Below are 24,408 nucleotides of genomic sequence, written 5' to 3'. Positions count from 1 at the left end.
TGAGAGGAACATCTTTTATTATTTGTAACAAGCCCCTTTCAACTGGACCTGAGTTTATGCTAATAAGGTGACCTTGGTGGGCCCCGAGATAGCAAGGTGGGTGCTGTCTGCCATAGGAATCAATAGTGTGATTAGAGGGTTGGAACTTTCAGGCCCACACCCGACCTCCAGGGAGGCAAGAGGGGCAGGAGATTGAATTAAATCACCAGTGGCCACGGATTTAATTCACTATGCCTACATAATGAAGCCTGCCTAAGAACCCCCAAAAATGGGATTCAGAAAGCTTTTCGGTTGGTGAACACAGAAAGGTGTTGGGGGGATGTGGAAGGTGCCTCTCAGCCTGGAAGCTCCACACCCCTTTCCCCACATCTCACCCCATAAGCTCTTCTATCCGCCTGTTCCTGAGTTGTGTCCTTTATTATGCACTGGTGACCCTTGGGAACTTGGGACTGGCATCCGGAGTGGGGGCAGTCCCGGGGGACTGAGCCTTCAGCCTGTGGGTCTGCCCTAACCCTGGGCAGTTAGTGTCAGAACGGAACTGAATTATAGGACACTCAATTGGGGTCTGGAGGACTGGGGAACTGGTTATTGGTGTGGAAATCCCACACATCTGGTGTCACAAGTGAACCAAAAAATAGCTCGGGGCCCTTACCGCGTGTCTCGGGAATCACATGACCTCAGGACCAGAATTATGGGCACTGTCCTGGTGTAAAGTGCTACTTTGATGGAGCTGCCTCAGAAAGATGAGGTTGAGAGCAGAAAAGAGAGGGAGGGAAGAAAAAGTGGGTTATAGGTTGTTACCTGGGAAGCATCCTCAATACAAATAAATATGTGGTTTGTTCCCCTCCTGACTTCTGAGCGCTTGCCATCCCCCGTTTTACAGTTCATTATATACGGTCACAGGGCATCTTTGGCTTCAACATTTGTATTGGGGTAAGGTAAACCTTGCATCACTTACATCCTCCCCGCTGTGAGCTCCCTAAACCCAAGCAGTCTTGGGCTTTCTGTAGCCAAGTGTTGTACGCGATGCAGGTGTTGAGTACATACTAGCTTATTGGGTGATGTAACTCGAGTTAGAGTAAATGCAGAACAAGTGAAAGGCTCACGATCATGTGGGCTCTGTCTCTTGCTTTCTATGACGAACGTTTCGTTATAGTGGATCAAATCCCAAACTGGGCCATAGTCCCTCACCAGGCTCAACGAAAGAAGTGGCCCGTTGTCTGGGTAACACTGCAGATTATATTAAAGGCTTCCTGTAACCTCAGGGTCCAGAAGCCTGTTGGCCTTCATTTCATCTACCACTGCTCAAGCTTGCTTGGCCGTGAACTTTCATTCTTTAACTCAGACCTTGTATCATTCTGGGGGCAGTCAGGAGACTGAAGCCACACGATCAGCTGTGGATGTTTAATGTACGGAATTACTAAGCTGAAACAGGGAAGAAGCTAAAAAGATGTAAAGAGAACTCTAAAGGTGTTCTAATGCTGAAGAACAGTGCCCGGGAAGGACAAACTTAAAGGGGGGGGTCTCCTTCCCAAGGCTGGGGTTCAGAACTTGTTGGAAGATTGTGGCCACTGGGTAGAGGAGAAGTTTGCAGGGCTGCCTGGGCTGGAGCTGGGCCATGGTCTCTGAGCAACAGGACACGATTCCCCAGGCGCAGGAGAGCCAAGGCTGATGGGCAGGTGCAGGGGAGCTGGGCACCACCATCCGTGTGAGGCCCAGAGGGCTGTTTCCCGTGGCCCTTCTGATGCGGATACCTTGTGCCCCACAGCCCAGGCCAGGCTCCACCTGCCAGTGAGCGGGCTCCTGTGAACCTGAACTCCATCTGGCACAAAGGACTCACCCACATACTGTGTTAAGAGACTTGACCAAACTGGCTTCCACCCACGCTAGGCTGTCTCCATAAAGATGATCCCAGCCCCATGCTGAGTCTTCGCTCAAGAAAACACAAGCTGCCAAACCACTAAATGTACGTTGTCCCACAACGTGCATCTTGTGTACAACCCACCTTGCCAAACCATTTTCAGTAATCCTCCACCTACCCCCTTCTGGAATTTCCATGTCCACATAGCTCCAGTCCCTTTTTGTTCCTTATCTGTTCTCACCTTTGTCTCAGTTGGAGTGGAGTGCAGTCTCCACTGGAGTCTCTTTCCTCTTCTGCAGTCATCTGAATGCAATCTGCCTTGCCGCCAAAATTAGTAAGTGTCCAGTGCTGTTTTTTCTTTGACACTGTGCCTTAGTCAGCTCGGACAACCATAACAAAATACCATAGACTGGGGGCGCCTGGGTGGCTCAGTCGCTGAGCATCTGCCTTCGGCTCAGGTCATGATCCCAGGGTCCTGGGATCGAGCCCCCCATCGGGCTCCCGGTTCCGCGGGAAGCCTGCTTCTCCCTCTCCCACTCCCCCTGCTTGTGTTCCCTCTCTCCCTGTCTCTCTTTCTCTGTCAAATAAATAAATAAAATCTTTAAAAAAAAATATTATAGACTGGGAGCTTAGACAACAGACGTTTATTTCTCATAGTTCTGGAGGCTAGGAGTCCAAGATCAAGGTGCTAGTAGATTGAGGGCCTGGTGAGGACTCTTCCTGGTTTGCCACCTTATTGCTTCACATAGTGGAAAGACAGAGCTCTGGGGCCTTTTGTCAGATAAGGACACTAATCCCATCATGGGGGCTCCACCATCATGACCTCATCTAAACCTAACACTCCCCAAAGATCTCACCTCTAAATACCACTACAATGGGCAGGGGGAGCATCTGGGTGGTGTGGTTGGTTAAGGGTCCGACTCTTAGTTTCAGCTCAGGTCGTGATCTCAGGGTCATGAGATAGAGACCCGCATCAGGCTCCCTGCTCAGCGTGGAGCCTGCTTGAGATTCTCTCTCCCTCTCTCTCTGTACCTCCTCCTGTGCACACGCACACTCTCACTCTCTCTCCAATAAATAAATAAATCTTTAAATGCCATTACAATGGGGATTAGGGCTTCAACATACACATTTGGGGGGAAACAAACATTCAGTCCAGAGAACACTATCAATGCCCTGACTCCCTTATGTGGCATCCACCATCCTCGGCTGGTCTCTGTCCTGGACAGCTGTTACCATCGCCCTTCATCATGGGTGACTAGGTGCCCTCCTGCCAGTGAGTGGGCTCCCTACACCTCAGTTCTCTCTGTGCACCTGTCCACTAGCGTTGGCTCCCCCGTGCCCTGGGAAATTGTTTCTTGCTGCCCAGAGACTGTGGCCCAGCTCAGGTCCAGGCAACCCCACAAACTTTTCTACCATCTAGTGGCTTTAACCAGAGCTTCACCAATGGGGTCTGAACCCCAGCCTTGGGGAGGGGACCCCCTTCCAAGTTTGTCCTTTCCTGGGCACTCTCCCTCAGCCCTAGGATATGCTTTAGAGTTCTTTTTATATTTTTATAGTTTCTTATCATAATTGGATAGTTTGTTATATGAAACTTCCTCTGTTCACATGACCATATGGTTTGTCTCCCGCTTTATTTGTGGGTATTACCATCGAGGCAGCATAGCACGTGGGGATACAGAGGATGGGCAACTGGCAGAAGAAATAATCGAGGTACAACACGTTTAGTACCTAGTCCATACCAAGTCCTTTTATTTTAACTTTTATTTTTTTCACATGAGTATTGTTATTTTTTTTAAAGCACATCTGTTAGGAGGCTGGTCAAGGGGAGAAGGCTTTCTGGAAGCAATGATATCTGAGCTGGTTTGAAGACAGACAAATGAATGGGGCATATGGGCAGAAAGGCAGCCACCCGGGCCAAGCCTGGAAGCCTGCCCAGCTCCTAAGGCCGCTATAAGGACCCAAGTGAGATAGACAGATAAATGTACTTTGTACACACACAGAGAGATTGTAAACAGTAACAATCCAATTACCCTTGCTTGCTGGAACTACTTCCTTAAGAACAACGAGTTTCCTTGTTCAAATTCCATGCTCATTATATTTTGTCTGGAGACGACATTTCCACCAGAAGAAGTACCCACTGAAAATTGTTAGGACCTCTTGTTCCCAAGGAAATAGCTCTCATTATAAGTAACTAAACTGACAGACTAGTGTAGGCATCCTTCATTCATTCAGCAAATATTTATTGTGTGTTTTGCAAGGAATTGGTAAAGTCAAAATTATTCTTGTCCTTATTCTTGAGTTATGATTGTCCTTCTCTGGTGGTGGGCAAGTCATTGGAAAGACATTTCTCAATGTGTTCTGCCATCCTGCTCGGTCCCTAACCTACTCTTTCCCCCTTCCCTTGAGAAGTGAATTCTCTTGGTCTCCTGTAGAACGGTTCCACCCACATTCATGAGCCCTTGGGGTCTCATTTCCTGTACCAAACACTTGGCAAACAAATGCAATTCCCATCTTTGGAGAGATTCTGTTAAATAAAATTTTCTCTTTGATTCATCCAAGTGTTTATAAAGTGTGAGAGCAGCCCTGAAGAGCCACCAATTCTGCCTTAGAGGTCAAGAAAGTTCCACAGAAGGTAATACCTGGGCAATAGTCTTTTTATTGGCGTTTCTTCCATAGACGTCAATGCCCTCAGGCCATAGGAGGGAGCACATGACTCAGCCTCAGCCTATCAGAGTTCTCTATTCCTTGGGCCCACCCTCAGTGACAAATACAGGGGTAGGCCCCTGCTATACCTGATCCAATGCAATACCCTGACATTTGACACTTGAGCAGAGGTACAGAGAGGTAGCATGGAAGGTGAAGCATCTTCTGGGAGGAACCTAGAGATATGGTTCTCCAGTGGGGGCCTTTGAATGAGTGAGTGAAGTCTCCAAGCAGACTAATGTCTCTCCTTCCCAAGGCTGGATAGCTGCTGTCCTTTTGATTCTGGGAGCTACCTCAGTTGCCTTCCCACAAATCCTCTTTTTGTGGGGAGGAGAGGCCATGAGTTAGCTAGAGTTGGTTTCCATTGTTGCCAAGAGAAGAACTTTAATTTTAATTGAAGAGTGAGTTGATATTCTTCTGGTCCAGTAGAAATCTAGACAAACCATATGGTCATGTGAACAGAGGAAGTTTCATATAACGAACTATCCAATTATGATAAGAAACTATAAAAATAAAATCAGTTATGAGAATCAGAGTCACCAGCCACTCTAGGAAGATCTGGGTAAATACTAACAAATGCTTAGTCTTTAATTTTTTTAATCTTTTTTTTTTTAATGTTGTGATGGGGTGCTTGGGTGGCGTAGTTGGTTAAACATCTGACTCTTGGTTTCGCCTCAGGTCGTGATCTCAGGGTCCTGGGATTGAGCCCCGTGTTGGGCTCCACACTCAGCAGGGAGTCAGCTTGGCATTCTCTCCCCTCCGCCCTTCCCCCTGAAATAAATAAATAAATCTTTAAAAAATAAAATAAAATAAAATGTGATAAGTACATCACACCAGACACATGAAAATGCAGCTGAGCCAATTAGAATTCCATTTAGAATAGAAGTATTCCAAACACCCAGGAAAATTCGGGGAACCTGGATTTGATTTGGTAGAAATCATAGCACCATCAGCCACAAACCCCCAGAGGAGACATTCCTGGAAACTGTTAACTGGATCCATTCTGCACTGATTTTAAATAATTTCCATTTCAAAGAAAGTCCTTTATCTGACCTCATCCCTTAATCTTGGGGCTCACTTAACCATAGGGACAAATAAAGAAAAAGTGTCTGGAATGTTAGGAATCAGCTTGCTCTATTCTCGTCTCCACCAGGGTTGGTGGAATGTGCAAATCTCTTCCCCACTTGCTGAACTGAACACCCACCCACTGTGGTGCTGGTACCCTTCCCGCTAGTCCAACTACGTGGGGTTTGCCAAGATAGTTGTGGATTGCTCTGAGCCTGAGCATTTTAGATTTAAGGGATTTTGCATAAAATATTCATAATACTTGTGTCCCACCAGTCTTGCTTAAAATGGAGACTACATGGATGTTGTCTCCATCCAGGAACACATCTCCCATGCAAACTCTCAGACGAGCTCCCCAGAAAACAGGTGAATTTGGATGAAGAAACAGGTGGTCTGGGAAAATGTCCTTGGATCTCATGTAACTAACTGTGTCTGAGTGTCAATGGGAAGATGGCGGCTTTGCTCCTTAGGAAATACCGTAGGAGCCCATCCCTGACCACGTGCCTAATGTGACAAGCTCTCTTTGGGGTTTTCATGGAGGTTTATTGACGGAGTCAAGGATTGGGGATTAAATGGAATGGAATCTCATTGAATGCTCCTTGAAAGGTCAAGCAATGTGAAATCTTACAAGTGATCATTGAGCTGGCATAAGAAGCATACCAAATCTATCTTTCCCTAAAACACAAAAGTCCTAGAAATACAAAACCTTGGTGAAAGAAGGGATCGCCACTTACCACATCACATTGCTCCTCTTCTCAAATTCTACTTCAAGGCCCAATTCCTTCAGGAAATTACTTATCCAGTAGTACCGTATAGGATATTTTTGGTTGAGGGGGGTCAGAAAGCTTAATAAAGGAAATGTATTGGCTCACAAACTGAAAGAGTCCTGTTGCAAATTGAGGCTTTGGGCACAGTTTGATTGGGAGTCTAGTCTCTGTGATTTTTCTCAGTTCTCCTCTCTATGTTGGCTTTTGCCCTCAATTTGGCTTTTCTAACATTGGCAAAAAGCCTCCAGCAATTACAGGCTCAGATCTGCATTTAACACCATCCTGAGCAAGACAAAACTTCAGTGTCCCAGAATCTCCCTTTAAAATCTTTCCAGTCATTCTGACTGGGTCAGCTCTCTTTGGTCATGAGTCCATTTTGGACCCAATCAGTGAAGCCAGGAAATGGAATGTGCTGATTGAATTAATCTAGGTCTCTTATTTCAGCCCTTGAACTGGGAGCAGTTTCATCTTCCTTAGAGCCATATGGATCTCCAAATGCAAATTAGGGGTGGTTGTGTTAAAGAAGGCAGCAATGCATGCTGGGGAAGCAACCAAAGGAGAGGATTGAATCTTCAAATTCACTTAAGTTCTGACCTTTCACTCCCATTGTAAATACATTCCATGTTCCTATTCGCTGTGGATTACATTTTTGTCTATATTTCTTCCTTCTGTTTTATCCTGCCCTCTAAGCATCTCAAACATACAGATGATGCCCAGCCCTAACTATATAAACTATATATCCACTTTTGTTGGATAACCTGTGGAAAATATTTTTTAAAAAAGAAAAATACCTGGAAGTCGACCTCACCCTCTAAAAACAAAAGCTTGTGGTTTAATTCTGACTTTTATGAAATTGTGGGGCTGGTTGCAGACCACTATCTGCAGACAGGGGAAAAAAATATTTCATTTGTAGTCCAGGGAGTGTTTCCAACAACAGAACTGGATAAATTTCATAGAAGTTGGTACAACATATAATTTATCACTTTGCCTGCTGAAAGCCACTTCCAGAAGTTCGGCTAATCATGGCCTCTGGAAATTAATTACTCATCTAGGCAAGGTCTTCTTTCTTTTTAGGCAGAGACAAGTATATAAGTAACAGATATTTATAAAACATTTTATTAAATCATATGATGTCTAAGAAACAAAACCTAAAAGTGACTGTTTTGTCTACATGTAAAACTTGAATCTCATGGACTTGATTCAGAGCTCAGGTCATCAATTGTTATGCAGATCGGTCCTCTTAGAACTGTAGCCATTGCTTACAGACTAATTGCCAGTGGACTAGTCATTTCCTTTTCCAAATAGTGTAACCACCCCCCCCACTATCAACATCAACCACCCAACACTACCACCATCAACATCAATCATCAACCACCACCACCACTATCAACATCAACCACCACCACCACTATCAACCACCACCACCATGACCATCATCAACATCAACCATCCACCACACCATCAACACTACCACCAATACCACCAACACCACCATCAACATCCACCACTACCAACAACACACTAGCATCAACCATCACTACCATCACCACTAACACCGATACCACCATCAGCATCAACCACCATCACCGCTATGAACACAAGGCTTATATTTTACATACTTATTTTACTTTGAAAAATATATTCATATGCATGATCTCATTAGTGCTTATCTACTTTATAAGATTGGCAGAACAGACATTATCATTCTCATTTTATCTGTGTGGAAACTAAGGTCCAGAACGGTGAGGTCCTTGACTAGAGTTTGATTCTTCTGACTCCAAAACGAATGTTCTTTTTCAATGGACCCCATGCCCTCAATGAAAATGAAGAACTTCTAACTTCTGCTATTAACAACCTTGGTTCTATATTCAAGTGAGTACGTCTAGAATGAATGGTTCTTTGAAACCATATATCCCACTGCCATGCGTTCCAGGTGAGAGCCACAAGTCATTCAAAGTTCATGTGACCCCCTGGAAGTTGAACTTGAATCCAGAGCTCTCGACTCCAAATTCAGCTTTCTTTCCATGACAAGAGGCTACTTTCATGTATACCCTTAGGAATCTCCTAGATTCTCTGAGAACACAAGATGCTCCAAGTCCTTCCCTGGAACACAAGCTTTCCCAGTGAAGGGTATGACCAGAATCTGCTGCCCCTGCTGTCCTGTCTCAAAGTGCCACAAAGCCTGAGAAGGAAACAGGACGCTGGCTTTTGGTCACACTCCCATTGGCCTAAGTAGCCCAGTGATGCTCATCCAGCCCCACTCAAGGACCTGACTCCTCTCTCAAGGTTCCAGGTAAACTCAAAGCTGCTTCCCCTTGTAGGAAGGTTGGTTGGGCCTCTTCTGTGGAGGTCTTCTTGCCTTGACTTTCAAGGGATCCCTTGGATTTCAGTTTGGCACGCACTATTTTTATATTTTGGCCCCAGGCTGGCCTGGTTGGGCTGCAGGACAGCTCTGTTGCTAATGGTCAATGTAGAGCATTTGGCCACCTTGCTTTGGAGACCTTTCTTTTTGAGTTCGGAGGTCAAATTGGAGTAGTAAATATCTTCCAAGGATTTATCATTCTTTCTGAGGATGTTGCTGGCCAATCGGAAGAGGAAGATCACTCCATAGATGCCAATGATGGTGAGGATGTACCAGGCAGCACTGGTCCCATCTGGAAGTTTCAGGGCCCTGGTGGAGTTGGTGCCGCTCCTCCCCTCCATGTGGTCTCTCAGCAGGTAGCTGAAGCCAGTGCTGTCCTGGGTCTGGTTGGGGGCTCCCTGAGGAGTCCACTTGGTCACTGAGAAACAGAGAGAGCCAGATGAGACCAGCATCCTGGGCTGAGGGTTGCCTGGCCGAGCCAATGATCAGTGGGAAATGTGGGGGAAATGGGGACTGCTTCAAAGGGCTCTCTCTGTTGAGTGGGCAGGAGTCTAATAACTTATATATAAAGAGAGGTCTTTTGGGGGGAGGGGTACTAAATATGAATATATGAAAAAGCAAACTAACCATGATATAGTGTGCAATCATATGCATAATAGAAGGAAGGACATGATATTTGCTCGAAGCTCATATGCATAAAATATCTCTGGGAGAACACACAAGAAGTCAGTACCTGTGGTTGCCCTTGGGGAAGAGAATTAAGGGATGAGATGTACTTTTCACCGGCGCCCTTTTTTACATTTTGTACCCTGTATATTTATCTTCAAAAAGAAGTTAATTTAAAAAGGGAAAGGTACAAGTGGGCACTTTCTTGGTCTCCTTGGTGAAGTGCCCCTCGGTAATGACACCGTGTGCCCTTCTAAGACCAGAAGATTAAGATCTTAATTGCTGTTTAATTCAAAACTGTTTTCTCTCCTCGAAGAGCCAGTCCACAATGAAATGAAAGCCACAGAAATAGTACATAAAACTGTGAGACATTTTCCAGTTGAACTTGACTGGCTCAAATCCCCATTTCTTGCCCTCTGCAAACACGGATGTATTCCAAGGTATCATTGGCTATATCCCATAGCCTGCTGCATGGACCACAGCTGTTCCACAAATGTTGTCTATCTGATATTTGATTGTTGCTAATTCATTTTGCTAATGCAAGATGCAGAGATGCTGGTATTTTTTTTTTATTACAGTTAATTGCCAGAATAAGTGAATGATCTTATTACTTTTAGATGAAGGGAGAAACAGTTTAAAAATAACTCTATAAACCACATGTGACAAAGCCCAAATGAACGATTTAATTATATAAAATTGGTCACCCATAACAAATGATACAATGATGAGGAATTTAATACCACTGTTGGTGGAAGGGTTTGAGAACTTGAAGTATAGAAGGGGAAAATGCCCATCATTATTAAAAAAAAAAAAGTCAACCCAACAAGAACATCATAAATCTCAATCAGAGCAAGAGAACACATGTATATAAGCTCAGAGCTTTTCTGAGAGTTGTTATAGAATGATGTGATATGTTCAAATACATATAAAATATACCCAACCAAGAACCACAGGACATTACATTATTTTAAAACTAGTCCATTTCCACATGAGAGAATCTCACTATATTAATTATTACAGTACATTGTCCTTTACTTTTCTTTGTAAAAAAATAAATAAGTTGGTTGCATCTTAATGGATAAACTCATCCTGTAGAAAAACAAACATTTTCCTCTGTGCTATTTTGCACTTATAATTTACTGATGGGAAATACAGCAGTCCTTCTAGAACAGCCCATCCCTGTATCGAAGCAGAATACTCACGTTCCATGAGGCGGTCTTTTCCTTGACTCTTGGGGAGGCAAGTTGAAGCGGCTGCCGTGGATGGAGAAGATAAAATGAGAGGTCTTCCCTGCAGGTGATCACAGTCCTACTGAAGTCGGGCCACACTGAGGTTCCTGAGCTGGGAGTAACTCGATACCCAGAGAATTTTAGGGCAGTACCAAATAGAAACTTTTCAGAGAAGAGCTGGACTAGTTTTCTCTAGTTCATTAGGGGATCACAATCGATCTGTCTATTGTTGGCTTAGAATACAAAGTACTTCCTGGCTTAAGCATGTTGAGAAGGTCTAAAGCGAAAGAATTTTTAAAAACATGCTGGCACCAAGGAGTCTCCAGCTCTCCCTGGTCCCGTCCAGGCCTGCAGTGGTGGGAGGCTGGTCCGGAGGCTGGCTCATCAGCCTATAGCCTGGATAGTTCCTGAATTCCTCTGTTCTGCACCTGCCCTAGGAGTGACAGATGGTCAGGTGTGGCAGAGGCCTGTTGTCACAGGGTCAGGAAACTCCAGGGTCAGGAGTCACCAGCTTCCTCTTGGACTGTCTCCCAGATGAGGAACCCCAGACAGGAAGGCACAGGCGTGGGACAGGGGTTGGGGGACACCCCCTCAGGGATCAGTGGGCAGTGGGCCAGAAGGCCAGGTCGTTCAGAGTGGGGCTTCCTTTACCCACACTCCTGAGTCACGGTCCACACTGGAATCTAAGTACATTTAACCAGAAAGTTCTAGAATATTAAGAGTCTGGGAGAAAAGAAAAGCAGGGAGCTTTGGCAGTTTCTGAGCAGCCGATGTTCCCAGCTCCACTCCTGAATCCTCACTAAGAGGACCAGCACCTGCCAAACTTGTAAGTGTTACTGGCTCTTAAGATGTCATTTGAGGGGTGCCTGGGTGGTGCAGCCAGTTGAGCATCTGACTCTTGATTTCAGCTCAGCTCATGATCTCGGGGTTGTGAGATCGAGCCCCACATTGGGCTCCGGGCTCAGTTCAGTGTCTGCTTGTCCCTCTCTCTTTCTCCTCCTCCCCGTCTTGCATGCGCTCTGTCTCAAATAAATAAATAAAATCTTTAAAAAAGTAAGCTGTAGGGGCACCTGGGTGGCTCAGTCGGTTAAGCGTCTGCCTTCAGATCAGGTCATGATCCCAGGGTCCTGGGATCGAGCCCCACATCGAGCTCCTTGCTCACCGAGGAGCCTGCTTCTCCCTCTGCTTGCCACTCCCCTTGCTTGTGCTCTCTCTCTCTCTCTGACAAATAAATAAAATATTGAAAAATAAAAATAAATAAAAATTTAAAAAGTAAGATGGAATTTGATCAAATTTTCATCAATATGGGACTAGATAAGTAAATTATCAAATAAGCCGTATGATCCAGCCATTCCACTCTTAGGCATGTATCTAGGAGAAATGGCAACATACACCCAGACAAAAAGTTGCATATGGATATTCCCAGCAATATTATTCGTAATAGCTAAAAAGTGGAAACAGTCCGAATGTCCATTGGCTGATGAAGGGGTAAATAAAATGCAGTCGATCCCTAGAATGGAGTATTATTTGATGGTAAAAAGGAATGGAGTGCCCACACACCCTACAACACGGATGGACGTTGAAATCGTTAAGCCAAGTGAAGGCAGCCAGTCACAAAGAACAGTATAGTGCATGACTGCATGTATATGAAATGTCCAGAACGGACAAATCTATAAGGACAGAAAGTAGATTAGGGGTTGCCTAGGGCTGGGGTGGTGCTTGGGGGGTGATAACTAAGGGGTACAGGGTTTCTTTCAGGGACGATATAGGGTTCAACAATTCATTGTGGGGTGCTGGTTCCACAACTCTTCTTTAGTGAACATATTAAAAGCCATTGAATTGTACACTTTAAGTGGGTGAACTTTATGGGGTATGAATTCTGTTTCAATAATGTAACACAGGCGTGCGAAGGAATGCTGTGGAGCCGTGACCAAGAGACGCAGAAGCTATCTGTGTGCTGATGTGTAGAGCTCCCCCACATGTATGGTTCAATGAAAACAGGAAAGAAGACAGCATGTTACCCTCCATGTAAGAGAGGAGGGGAGAGGGGCACCTGGCTCAGTCAGTTAAGCATCCAACTCTTGGTTTCGGCTCAGGTCCTGGTCTCAGGGTCGTGGGATCGAGCCCCATGTCTGGCTCTGTGCTCAGTGTGGAGTCTGCTTGAGAGTCTCTCTCTTCCTCTCCCTCTGCTCATCTCCCGGCTTGAGCTCTCTCTCTCTAAAATAAATAAATAAAATCTTAAAAAAAAAAAAGAGTGGGGGAAATCACATAGATCTAGTTTGTGTGTATAGGCATTGGAAAGCTGCTTTAAGGATGCTGGAGAAAGAACAGGAGTTACTTGGAGAAGAGAATTCGGTAGATGGAGGGCAGCAGTGGGGGGAGAATTCTCACTGTGTGTTCTTTATGAATCCAAAGACATTTAACCGTGTCTGTGTGTTGCCTATTCAAAAACGACTACATCCACTCATTAAATGCAAATCTCCATTTTAGCTGTATTTAGGCTCCTGCCGTCTCTCTGTCCGGGGATGGCTGGACCCACACTTCTCTGCCACACAGACAGAGATTTGTCACACTGACCGGCTGAGGTGAGAAGGGGCAGAAAGGAAGACGCCAGGTGACATAGAGCAAAGGGCAGAACAGGGTCAGCAGCCAGGGCTCTGGTCCCAGCTGTGCCCTCGCCCTGTGACCCTGGGCAAGTCCCTCCCTAGCGTGGAGCCAGTTTCCTCCCCTGTAAGGCGGAGGAGGATAGCAGGATCTGATCCCCTCTGGTCCCAGGAAGGCAGGAACGAAGCCTGCGGAGGCGTGGGAAGGAGCCATTCCTGCTCCGTGGAGGTAGCTGAAGGGGGGGGTGCGGTGTGTCATCTGTGAGGTCAGGTTTCAGCATGCAGCCCAGCAGGACGATGGCATGGGGTGTGGGGAGCAAGAAGCTCCAGAAAAATGGGGGCGACAAAGAAACGTGGCCTTCGGTCTCATCCCCACCGTACAAGGGGCACTAAGGTGAGGGCATAGTTCTGTGCCAGGTGCTCTTGGCCTGGTTTCTGCCTCTCTAATCCTGGGACGCAGGGGTCTTATTCCCCCTTAAAGAGGGGGGACACTCTTTCAGGCTCAGAGAAGTGACGTGTCCTAGTGTCACCCAGCTCCCAGATCCCAGAGCGGGGATGGCTGAAACCAAAGGCAGTCTCCTCCCACACCCTGAATGTCACCTGCAGGCTGGACCAGGGTTCTTGAATTCTCCCAACCACTCACCCTCCAGCTTGAATTGCAGACCGTCCTTGCTGAGGCATATCCATGACCTTGAAACCCTGCCTGTTGGCCAAAATGAAACTGTGATGGTAAAAGTCAGGATAACAGATAGCCTTCAGCTGAAGATAAGTAACGAAAGGTGGCGGGAGGAGGACGCTAGGGTGCCGGTCGTACTCTGTCTCATGGGTTTGGTCACAGAATTGTGCCCTTGCGCTGTGTTCACTTTTCAGCGTTCATGTTTCACTTCGAGGTAAACCTCACTCTGTTTCTTTCACATGGAAAGCCCTGATAGACGACGGGAAAATGAAGTTTAAGGTTTATATAGAAAATACAAATGTTATTTTAGAAAAAGAATTCTATATTCTGTCATGGCTATGGCCACATGGTACCATCTGATGAAAAGTGCCCTGCCTGGGGCTGGGAGGGGGTTGGAGATCATGGTCCCAGGGACTGGGCAGCTGCCTGCCCGGTGATGCGGTGTGGATGACGCTCACTATTTGCCATTCCCGAATGCTTACATAACAGTGAAATGGAACAACGTGTACCACTATGAGGGCCAAGAATTTTCCTCCTATTTGTGTATGTCTCTTCAGACCTTCTGGTTCAGTCTAGACAAAGAGCAATCAAGCAAAGCCATTCACCTGGCAAATATTTCTCTGAGCCACGGTTCTGGGAGAAAGGGACCCCAATACCCTCTGGCTCCTATGACATTAGAGACCAAACTCTTCCAGAGGATCGTGGCTTGTCTCCCTCCCTCCCTCCCCCCTCCCTCCCCCCCTTCTCTCTCCCTCTCCCTTTCTTTCTTTCTTTCTTTCTTTCTTTCTTTCTTTCTTTCTTTCTTTCTTTCTTTCTTTTCTTTCTTTCTTTCTTTTTCTCTTTCTTTCTTTCTTTCTCTTTCTTATCTCTCTTCTTTTCTCTACTAAAAAACCAGTCAGCTTAGAAGATGTCTAAATGGGGGGCCAAGGTAGCAAGAATGTGGATTTCACCAGCCAGGAAAAGGGAAAAAAAAGGAAAAGAAACAAAGTGCCTTTGCATTTCAGGATGTCAGAATGGGCACTTAAAAAAAAAAGTCAATAAACACATGCTCATAACCACACTTGACATTCTTTCGAAGGAATTTTTCTAGGGGAGGCAGAACTCACCAACCAATTCTGACTCCTTGCAGTGCAAAAGGACATTAAAAATGACAGTTCAGGAGTCCTTCAGAAAGCCGCAGAACTTCTTCTTTGCCCTGCCCCAGACAAAGGACGCTTGTAGGCTCTCCTGACCAGTAGCACCGATTCCAGATGTTTCTGCCTTTGCAGGGGGTATAAACTTCCAGAGACCATTTAAAAGATGTTTTGCATATTTTAAAAATCTTTAACTTACGTCATTCTTGCCTTTCCTTTAAAAAACTTTTTTTTAAATTTATTTATTTGCAAGAGAGAGAGAGAGAGAGAGCACTCACAGTGGGGAGGGGCAGAGAGAGTCTTAAGCAGACTCAGAGCTGAGCATGGAGTTCCAGGTGAGGATCAATCCCACGACCCTGAGATCCCCACCTGAGACGAAACCAAGAGTCAGTTGCTTAACCGACTGTCCCACCCAGGTGCCCCTTGCCTTTCCTTTTTAATGTCATTGTCGCCATCATTTAGGGACATTTAGTGTCATATCCTGTCTCCAGGGAGGTGCAGAGGGACACTCCCAGCCTTTGGAATTGGAGGTTCCGGGTTCTAGCTGGGGCTTTCTCACTTACTAACTGTGGGACTGTGGTCGAGTCACTTCTTCATCCCAAACCTCAGCTTTAAAACCAATAAATAATAATAAACTGTGATGACATGAACCACCCCACAAATCCAGGGCGCAAATACAGTCACACCTCATGTCTTCTCCCAACCAACTACCTAAGCTCCCAGTGCCTGGCTAGCAGGAAATCCTATATTTCTTTCCCTCTTAAGGCCTCCGGGTTGACCAGGACCGTCTGGGATTTGGTCCAGAGTCGGTAGGGAGGGCAGCCCAGCGCAGGGACCCAGCGCTTGAACAATCCTCTGCTGCTGTTGCCTCCAGGTGCCACGGGGGGCGCTGTTGAACACCGGCTTGGTGCAAAGTCTTCAAATGCTTCAACAGCGTGCCCAGGAGACAAAGCGTTAGCTCTAGACACTTGGCCTGTTGCTCATTCACAGCACAGTTAACAAGTCTCTGGAGTGGAAGCAGACGAGCAGTGCTGAACGGAAGAAGCCAGCCCAGCTGCCATTTCCCTCTGCAGTTCTGCCCCCTGCATGCCTGAGCGAGAAGAGCCATCGAGTTATTAGCCTTAGAGTGGGCAGATTTCACGGTGTGTAATTTATATCTCAATAAAGCTGCTTTAAATTTTAAACTGAGTACCTAATTCCAGATGTGTGGGTAAGAATAACAAGATGAGCCTAAAGACAGCAGGGAGAAAAAAGATTAAAAGGGATAAGAGCAGAATTTAGAAACTAGAAAAACAATAATGCTCATAACACATCTAAGAGTTGGTTCCTTGAAGAATAAATAAATAAATAAATAAATAAATAAATAAATAAATAAATAAATAAATAAATAAATAAAATGGAAAACCATTATTTACCCTAACAAAGAAATAAAAGAAAAAGCACAAACACACCAAATAAGGATCGTGAATGGAATAACCATAGCTATAGAGAAAATCAAAGAAATGATGCCCTTCTGCTCAATTCTGTGCAAATGAATGGCTTTCTGCGAAAATATAAATAATCGAAACTGACCCCAAAAGAGATTTTTAAAATCAGAAAATGTCAGTTACCATAGAAGATGCTGAGAAACTTGCTGAGGAGTCATCCATCCAGGGGTGCCTGGGTGGCTCAGTTGGTTAAGTATCTGACTCTTGATTTCGACTCAGGTCATGATTTCAGGGTCGTGAGATCAAGCCCTGCGATGGGCTCCATGCTGGGGGTGGAGCTGCTTGAGAGTCTCTCTCTCCCTCTCCCCATCCCCCTACTCCCCCCACCTGTGCGCAAGCTCTCTCTCTAAAAAAAAAAAAAAAAGTCATCCACCCAGAGAAGCATCTGGCTCAGTTCAACAGGTGAATCCTACTAAACCTCTATTGATTAGAGAATGCTGTTTTTAAACTGCTGTAGAGCCTGGAGAAAGAAAACAACTTCCAAGTTTTTCTGATGAAGCTAGCAGATCAATGATAACCCAACAAAACCACCGTGATAAAAGGAAACCACAGACCCACTTCACTTATGGAGACAGATGTAAATATTCTAAATACAATACTATCCAACAGATCCAGCAGTGCATTAAAAGAATAAATGCGACAGACAAATGCAGTCGATGCCGGTTATGGAAGGGTTGTCCAATATTAGGAAATCTATGAATGTGATTTACCACATGAATAAGTCCCAAGAAGATGTGTTCATCTATACAGATGATAGGTATTTGTTAAATTCCAATTTCATCCTGATTTTTAAAGTCTTGATAAATAAGAAGATAGCTAATTCTCTAAAATGCCAAATTAAATATACCTCAAGACAGAAATAAGACTTGTGCTCAATGGGGAGACAAAATCACCTGTCACCACCCTTGCCGTTTAACATGGCCAAATTGTCTGACTCAGACAAGAGGTACAAAAACTGGAAAAGAGGAAGCAAAAATTACTATTGACTGTGTGGTTGGAAAAATGCAGAGAATCAATGGCAAAACTATGAGCAACCGTAGAATAATTCAATAAGCTGAGTGGGTACAAAATAAATAGTAAAAAAAAAAAAAAATCAATATCCAGGGATCTGTATTAACAGCACTTTGTAAATATAATTAAAGAAAAGATTCTACTTACAATAAGAACCAAAAATGGGGCATTTGGGTGGCTCAATCAGTTAAGCATCTGACTCTTGTTTTTGACTCAGGTTATGATCTCAGGGTCATGAGATCGAGCCCCGCATCGGGCTCTGTGCTCAGCACGGAGTCTGCTTGAGATTCTCTCTCTGCTTCTCCCTCTGCTCCTCCCCCTGCTCGTGCTCTTTTTCTCTCAAATAAATAAATAAAATCTTTAAAAAAAAAGAATTAAGAACCAAAACAGATAAAACACCCGAGGGTACAATAAATGTATAAGATTCATACACAAAGAAAATCTAAAAGACAGAGAGACAAAAAGGAAGATTTGACTAAATGCAACAATTTCCTACACTTTGCTAGAAAGGCTCACTTGTGTAAAGATGACAAATTCTTCCCAAATAAATCTGTAGGTTTAGTATAATCCCAATGAAAACATCGACAGAGATTTTTATTTGGTTTTTGTTGTTGTTCTGGTTTTGTTTTGTATTTCAGAACTACTCCGAATATCAAACGATCCCAGCCCACATTCCATTTGTTAATGATCTTATTCCTCTCTTTTCCTTTCCAGTAACCTATTTTATGCTTTTCAGACCTTTTTTTTTTTTTTTTCTTTCAGTACCAATGAACAGAATTCCGGCTTTGAGGCTTGAAAAAAAAAAAATCACAGCAGAATTGCAGCAAAATTGAAGGGAGAAAGCGATCCTTTCCCACCCTCCCCCCCAAAAGCTGCAGAGAAGAGTGGACAGCATCCTGCATCATCATCATCCATCCTTACAGACGTTCTCCCAACATAGGAGTAGGCAAGTCACCTGGTTTTCCAAGGTTGCTGCTCTACCCTGAGAAAGGCAACCTTAACTTCCCCAAAGGCTATAACACCAACTGGTCATCTTACTTAATGAAGTTAGCTCTGACAGAAATATTTTAAAGAGATGCCTCTGTTTTTCCAAAGGTGAACTTTCCATTCACGAATTTTCTTTCTTTGGCTTCTCTCTTCCTTCATAGGAAGCATGAGGTAAATAAATATGTTAGATTTCTTATTTAAACAAAGACTTTGAGAGCCTGGCCTCATTCAAATTAACATAGACAAGTTGAGTCGAAAATTTATATGGGAAATGGAACATGCAGGAATAGCTAAGAAAATTCTGGGGGGGGGGAGTAATGAAATATCCCTGCAAGCTGTTAAAATGTATTATAAAGCCACAGAAATTAAAAGGGCTTGATCCCAGCATACAAACAAAGCAGACAGATCAATGGAACGGAATAAAGTCCGAAAATAGACTCAAAAATATTCAGGAAAATAATATTAAATAAAAAGGATGTTTCAGATTAGTGTAGAAAACCTGGGTTATCTCATGAAGGCATGGGACAATTGCGGAGACATCTGGGAAAGAGTAAAATTGGATCTCTGCTTTAATACTTACACCAAAATAAATTCCAGATGGAGCTAAGTTATAATTTTTAAAAATACAGCCATGAAAGTGCTAGCACAAACATGGGGGACTTATTTTTATAATCCCAGATTGTGGCAGTCTTTCCAAGCATGACACAGAAGTCAGAAATCGCAAAAGATAAGACCAATAAAATCCAGCCACATAAGAATTAAAATTTTCTTTGGGGCCAAAACAAACTACTATTAGCAGAGTCAAGAGATGATAAACCAGGGGAAGCATTTGCATTTTTTAATATTCAAAGGCTTTTAACATTAAGAAACAGGTCAACAACTCAACAGAAAGATGGTCAAAAGATATAAACAAGTAGTCACAAAGTAAAAGAAGTACAATCGTCTTTTAAACAAAAAATGGGGCACCTGGGTGGCTCAGTTGGTTAAGCATCTGACTCTTGATTTGGGCTCAGGTCGTGATCTCAGGGTCATGATCTCAGGATGGTGAGATCAAGCCCCCCTTGACTCTGCACTGGCTGTGGAGCCTGCTTAAGATTCTCTCCCTCTGCCCCTCCTCTATCACCACCCTCCCACCCCACTCGTGAGCACGGGCTCTCTCTCGCACTCTAAAAAAATTAAAATGAAATAAAAATATGCTCATTCTCATTCATAATATGAATGCAAACTGAAATTACAAAGAGATCTCATTTACTACAATAAATGAGTAAAGATCACCTGTGAGTTGAATTTACCCATAGTGCCACAGTTTACAAAGCAGTCAGAATGATGTCTGACATACAGTGACAGCTCATAGAAGTCAGTTATTAGTATCATTGGAGGATTAATTGGCATCATGAAAATTTTATAACATACATCCCTTCTGATCACTCAGTCATCTTCTAGGAATTTGGGGGACTAAGCTGTGAGCAGATTTCCAGGATAGATGTGCAAGCCTAGTCATCACCCCACTGTAACAACAAAAGATTGGGAAGTCATCTAAATGTCCATCAAGAGAGTTCTGGTTAAAGACAGCTTGGAGGGGCACCCGGGTGGCTCAGTCGGTTGGGTCTGAATCTTGGTTATGGCTCAGGTCATGATCTCAGGGTCTTAAGATGAGGCTCTGCACTCAGCACAGAGTCTGCTTGTCCCTCTCCCTCTGTTCCTCCCCACTAATCCCCCCACCCCCGCCTCTCTCTATCTCGCTCATAAAAAAAAAAAAAGCATGGAAATCCATTCAATGGGATCCTTATTGAAGCATTCAAGCATTCAAAGGAATGAGGTAAGATGTCCATGCACTAATGTGGAACAATCTTCAATATAGTGCTAAGTAGGAAAAAATAAGCATGATGCAGATCAGTGTGTGTTGTATACCTTTTGTACATAAAAAGGTATATACACAGACTATCTCCGAAAGGAGACCAAAGAATCATTGTATTGCTTCTGAGCAGTATCCGTTTTGATGATTTGTGGGTTTGTTTGTTTTTTTTACCGTGTGTCTATTATCTATTAAAAAGACAAATCTATTTTTTTAAGAGTGAAGAGTTTGCAATAAACATATTAGCTCTTTGCAGGGAATCAGCCGTTTCTATGCCAGTATGTTTAAAATTCTTGCTTTCAAACATTTTTTAATCCAATCCTCTAAAGCTCCATTTGCATCTTCTCGTAGAAACGTTTCCCTGTGTAAGAGAAATAGCCTGCCTCACAATAGAATCAAATGAAGAATGGAAGCCATATGTGCAGGCTGCCCTGATTTTAACCAAAAAAGCCCTTTGCAATTCAGTAGTTCATTCTGCCTCTGATTCAGTGCCGCAGGTAATTACTGATTCAGTAATTCAGTGGACGCTGCCCCGATGCTCACCCGACTAGACCTCCTCCCTCCCAGGGGTCCCGAGAGCCCCCTGAAGGCAGAGACTTTGGGACTCAGGGTTTCTTGCGGAGCAGGGCTCCGTGGTAGCCGGGGATGTTCTGCCCCCGCGTGGCAAGCGGCTGCTATGACAACCAGAGGCCGCTCGGGATGTTTCCCTGGGTGTCCAGCCCAGGGGTTTTCGATGGAGGGCGCTGATAAGACAGCCATGTTTCTGCGCGGGAGCTGGGCGTGTATTTTTTAGCACAATAGTCAGATATGTGGCTTTTAACAGACACAAAAGCACTCAAAAAAAAAAAAAATTACGAAGTGCATTATTTTGGGCCTAATGATTTTTTTTTTTTTTTAATTCCAAATTCTGGTATTCTATGCTTAACAGACAAAACTCCTATGAAGATCCGTGGGGTGTATTCAGCCGGGACCCGCCTTAGTTTGACTTCAGATAGCGCTCACGGCGCCTCTCGCCTGCGACTCCTGCAGTGGCATGTTCCAGCCTGTGCGTCCACAGGGCCATATGTGGCCAACGTATATTTAGGGTGGTTCTAGAACAGGGGTCAGCACACTTTTTTTTTTCTTTAAAGGGCCGACAGTCAATAATTTTGGATTTGTGATCCATATGATGTCCGTCACAAGGGCTATAAAAACAGGTGGCTGGCCAGAGTTGGCCTGTTGCCCATCGTTGGCCAAACTCTGGTCTAGAATGTTCCTCCACGTCTTCGAAATCCAATGATACGCTACCTTGTTGGCAGTGTGATGTTTTGCGGTCAGCTGTCCCAGAATTGAGTGCAGTTCAGCGGGGGGGCCAAGTGGCTGCTCTTTGCTGATTTAGCGTGTCCACTTCGAGTGTGTCGCATCTGGTGACTGAGTAAAGGTATAACCCTTTGTGAGCTGGAGAGAAGACACCTTGAATACCTCAGTGCTGAAGATGGCCCCAACGTCTTCGATTTAAGAAGTCGGCTCCAAAACTATAGTCATCAAATGTGTTCATCCTCATCTGGCTGCATCAAAACACAACTGCTTCGGGGCGCCTGGGTGGCTCAGTCAGTTGGGCAGCTGCCTTCGGCTCAGGTCATGGTCCCAGGGTCCTGGGATCGAGCCCCGCATCGGGCTCCCTGCTCTGCGGGGAGCCTGCTTCTCAACCTCTCCCACTCCCCCTGCTTGTGTTCCGTCTCTCGCTGTGTCTCTCTCTGTCAAATAAATAAATAAAATCTTAAAAAAAAAAAAAAACCACAACTGCTTCAATTTCTCCCAAAGATCCTGTGAACACACGTGCACAAAGAAAATACATCTTCTGCCTCATTTCCTTCATGGCTCCGTCAACCTTAAAGATGAGACTCGACTCATTTTACCAGCAAAAGATGGGTTTATTCGGGAATAACAGAGAACTGCAATGTAGGACAAGCCAACTTCCGCAAAACCATAGGCAAGTCTGGAAAATAAAGGAGAGAAGTCTTTTACAGGGGAAAAGGGGGTTTGGGAGGGGTTGTAAACACAAAGTCCTTGGGGGAAAACTGCAAGGTTGAAGTGTAGTGGCTTCTCATTGGCTGAGCTGTGACTGTCTCTCATTGGCTGGGTTATGGCTGTCCCTCATTGGCTGGGCTATGACTGTCTCTCATTGGCTGAGCTGTGACTGTCTCTCATTGGCTGGGCTATGACTGTCCCTTATTGGCTGGGCTGTGACTGTCTCTCATTGGCGGCACTGTTGCTGGGGAAGGAGAAAAAAAATCTTTCTTCCTGCTGTTGGGGTAGTAAAGTATACGCTTTGTGTTGGGAATGCCAAGTATGTGTCTTCCCGTTGGTTGGCTGTTGACCCTAAGTGGTACAGCAAGCTAGTTCCCCTACCTGCCTCCAGACTCCATTTTAAATGAGGTTTCCCTTTCTTAGTTTTCCCAGCTGCATGTGGGCCTCGCTCCTTCCCTTTGACTTGGCCACATGATGATGCCTTTCCTTTACTCTCCTAATGCAGGGCCAGCCCTTGAGGGCCTGACTCAGCTGCTCCCTAATTCACAAATTCTTGACTGGGCCGCATTCAGTCTTGCCAGCTCTTGGGGGTTTCCTTAATAGCTGAAACTTTGTGGAGTTTTTCTTTTCTTTTTTTGCCCCAATATCAGAAAAGCCACCCTTTATTTTATTTTATTAAAAGATTTATTTATTTTAGAGAGAGAGAGCATGGACAAGCAAGCAGAGGGAGAGGGGAAGCAGACCCCCTGCAAGTGTGGAGGGGGATCTTAGGACCCTGAGATCATGACCTGAGTGGAACTCAAGGGTCAGATGCTTAACCAGCTGAGCTGCCCAGGTGCCCCAAGAAAGGCCACCCTTTAAAGTAAAACAGGCAGGAAGCATCAATCTAGCGTGTGCACGGCATGCAGCCTTGAAAGACGGCATCCAGCCTGTAAGGACTAGCTCTCATGGGTGCGTTTACACTTAAATACTAAATAAACAGTCTTGCTTCCAAGTCCCTGCTCAGCTAGTGGTGTAGGATTTACAGGGCAATCCATTACATGACAGTGAAAGGGTAACAAGACCCCCCACCTTTTCCTGTTGTCCTGTTTGCAGATTGCGCCATGCAGTTAGGATCTCTGGTTCCCTTTTTTGTCTCTTCAGTTTTTTCACATCTGTTTCTTCATATTCACATCGAACTCTTCATATTAATTTCTCTGTCAAAACAAAGAGGCTTCTGTTTTCCTGAGCAGACCCTGACTGATAGCTACAAAGTAAGTGATAAGGCACGTCTGCTGAGGGATGAGAATGTGCAGTGGTAATGTCACTTGAGAAAAGTCACAATTGGGCTTATAGTAGCAACTTCCATTTGGTGAGAACAAGTAACACTGACCGAGTATTCTGCACGCATTCTGGGCCAGGCACTTTCTAAACTCTTGGCCTAGAATCACAGTAGTGGATTGAATGGAATTCATGTCCACTCAGAATCTCAAAATGGGCACTCATTTAGAAATAGGGCCATGGCAGATGTAATTAAAGTAAAGATCTACATGAGATCACCCTGGATTAGGATGGTGTCTTCAATCCAAGGACTTGTGTCTTTGAAAGAAGAGGAAAAATACACACACAGCAGAGAAGACCAAGTGAAGCCAGACCAAGTGAGGCAGCCATTAGCCAAGGAAAGCCTGGGGTCATCTGAGGCTAGAATAGACAGGAAGGACCCCCCCACCCACCCACACTGCCGAGCCTTCAGAGGAAGTGAGTACGGCCCTGCCGACACCTAGATTTTAGATTTCTAGCCTCCAGAATTGTGAGAGAATAAATTTCTATCATTTCAAGTCACTAATTTTGTGGGAACTTGTTACAGTAGCCTTAGAAAATTAATATAATCACTGAATTCTCACAGACAAGCTATTTTTCAAAAGCAGCCTAGAAACCCTAGGTTCTTTCCTATGGATCTCCTGGGTTTTCCTGAAAGCAGGCACGTTCTCCATTCTTCATGCTGTTTTAAGAC

At 44.6% G+C, this 24,408-nt stretch overlaps 1 protein-coding gene and 1 long non-coding RNA gene across 2 annotated transcripts; one reads left to right on the top strand and one right to left on the bottom strand.

Moving 5' to 3' along the window:
* Positions 1-8,463: 8,463 nt before the first annotated feature.
* SMIM34 (small integral membrane protein 34) lies at positions 8,464-10,633 on the bottom strand. Its single transcript, XM_045863562.2, has 2 exons — positions 10,627-10,633; positions 8,464-9,176 (listed from the first exon to the last, which is right to left on the bottom strand). The coding sequence occupies exons 1-2, from the start codon at positions 10,631-10,633 to the stop codon at positions 8,764-8,766; spliced, it is 420 nt and encodes a 139-aa protein (XP_045719518.1). The 3' UTR covers positions 8,464-8,763.
* A 781-nt stretch (positions 10,634-11,414) lies between these two features.
* On the top strand, positions 11,415-18,570 carry LOC135362078 (uncharacterized). The gene is made up of 3 exons (XR_010406404.1): positions 11,415-11,479; positions 15,940-16,207; positions 18,326-18,570. It is a non-coding gene; the product is annotated as an uncharacterized LOC135362078 (long non-coding RNA).
* Positions 18,571-24,408: the final 5,838 nt, after the last annotated feature.

Source organism: Mirounga angustirostris, unplaced genomic scaffold (assembly GCF_029215605.1).
Source record: "Mirounga angustirostris isolate CCGP_5_RB_7025 unplaced genomic scaffold, mMirAng1.0.hap1 SCAF_1, whole genome shotgun sequence".
Taxonomy (NCBI): domain Eukaryota; kingdom Metazoa; phylum Chordata; class Mammalia; order Carnivora; family Phocidae; genus Mirounga; species Mirounga angustirostris.
Note: the sequence above shows the minus strand (reverse complement) of the source record. Positions and strands in the feature narration are given on the sequence as shown.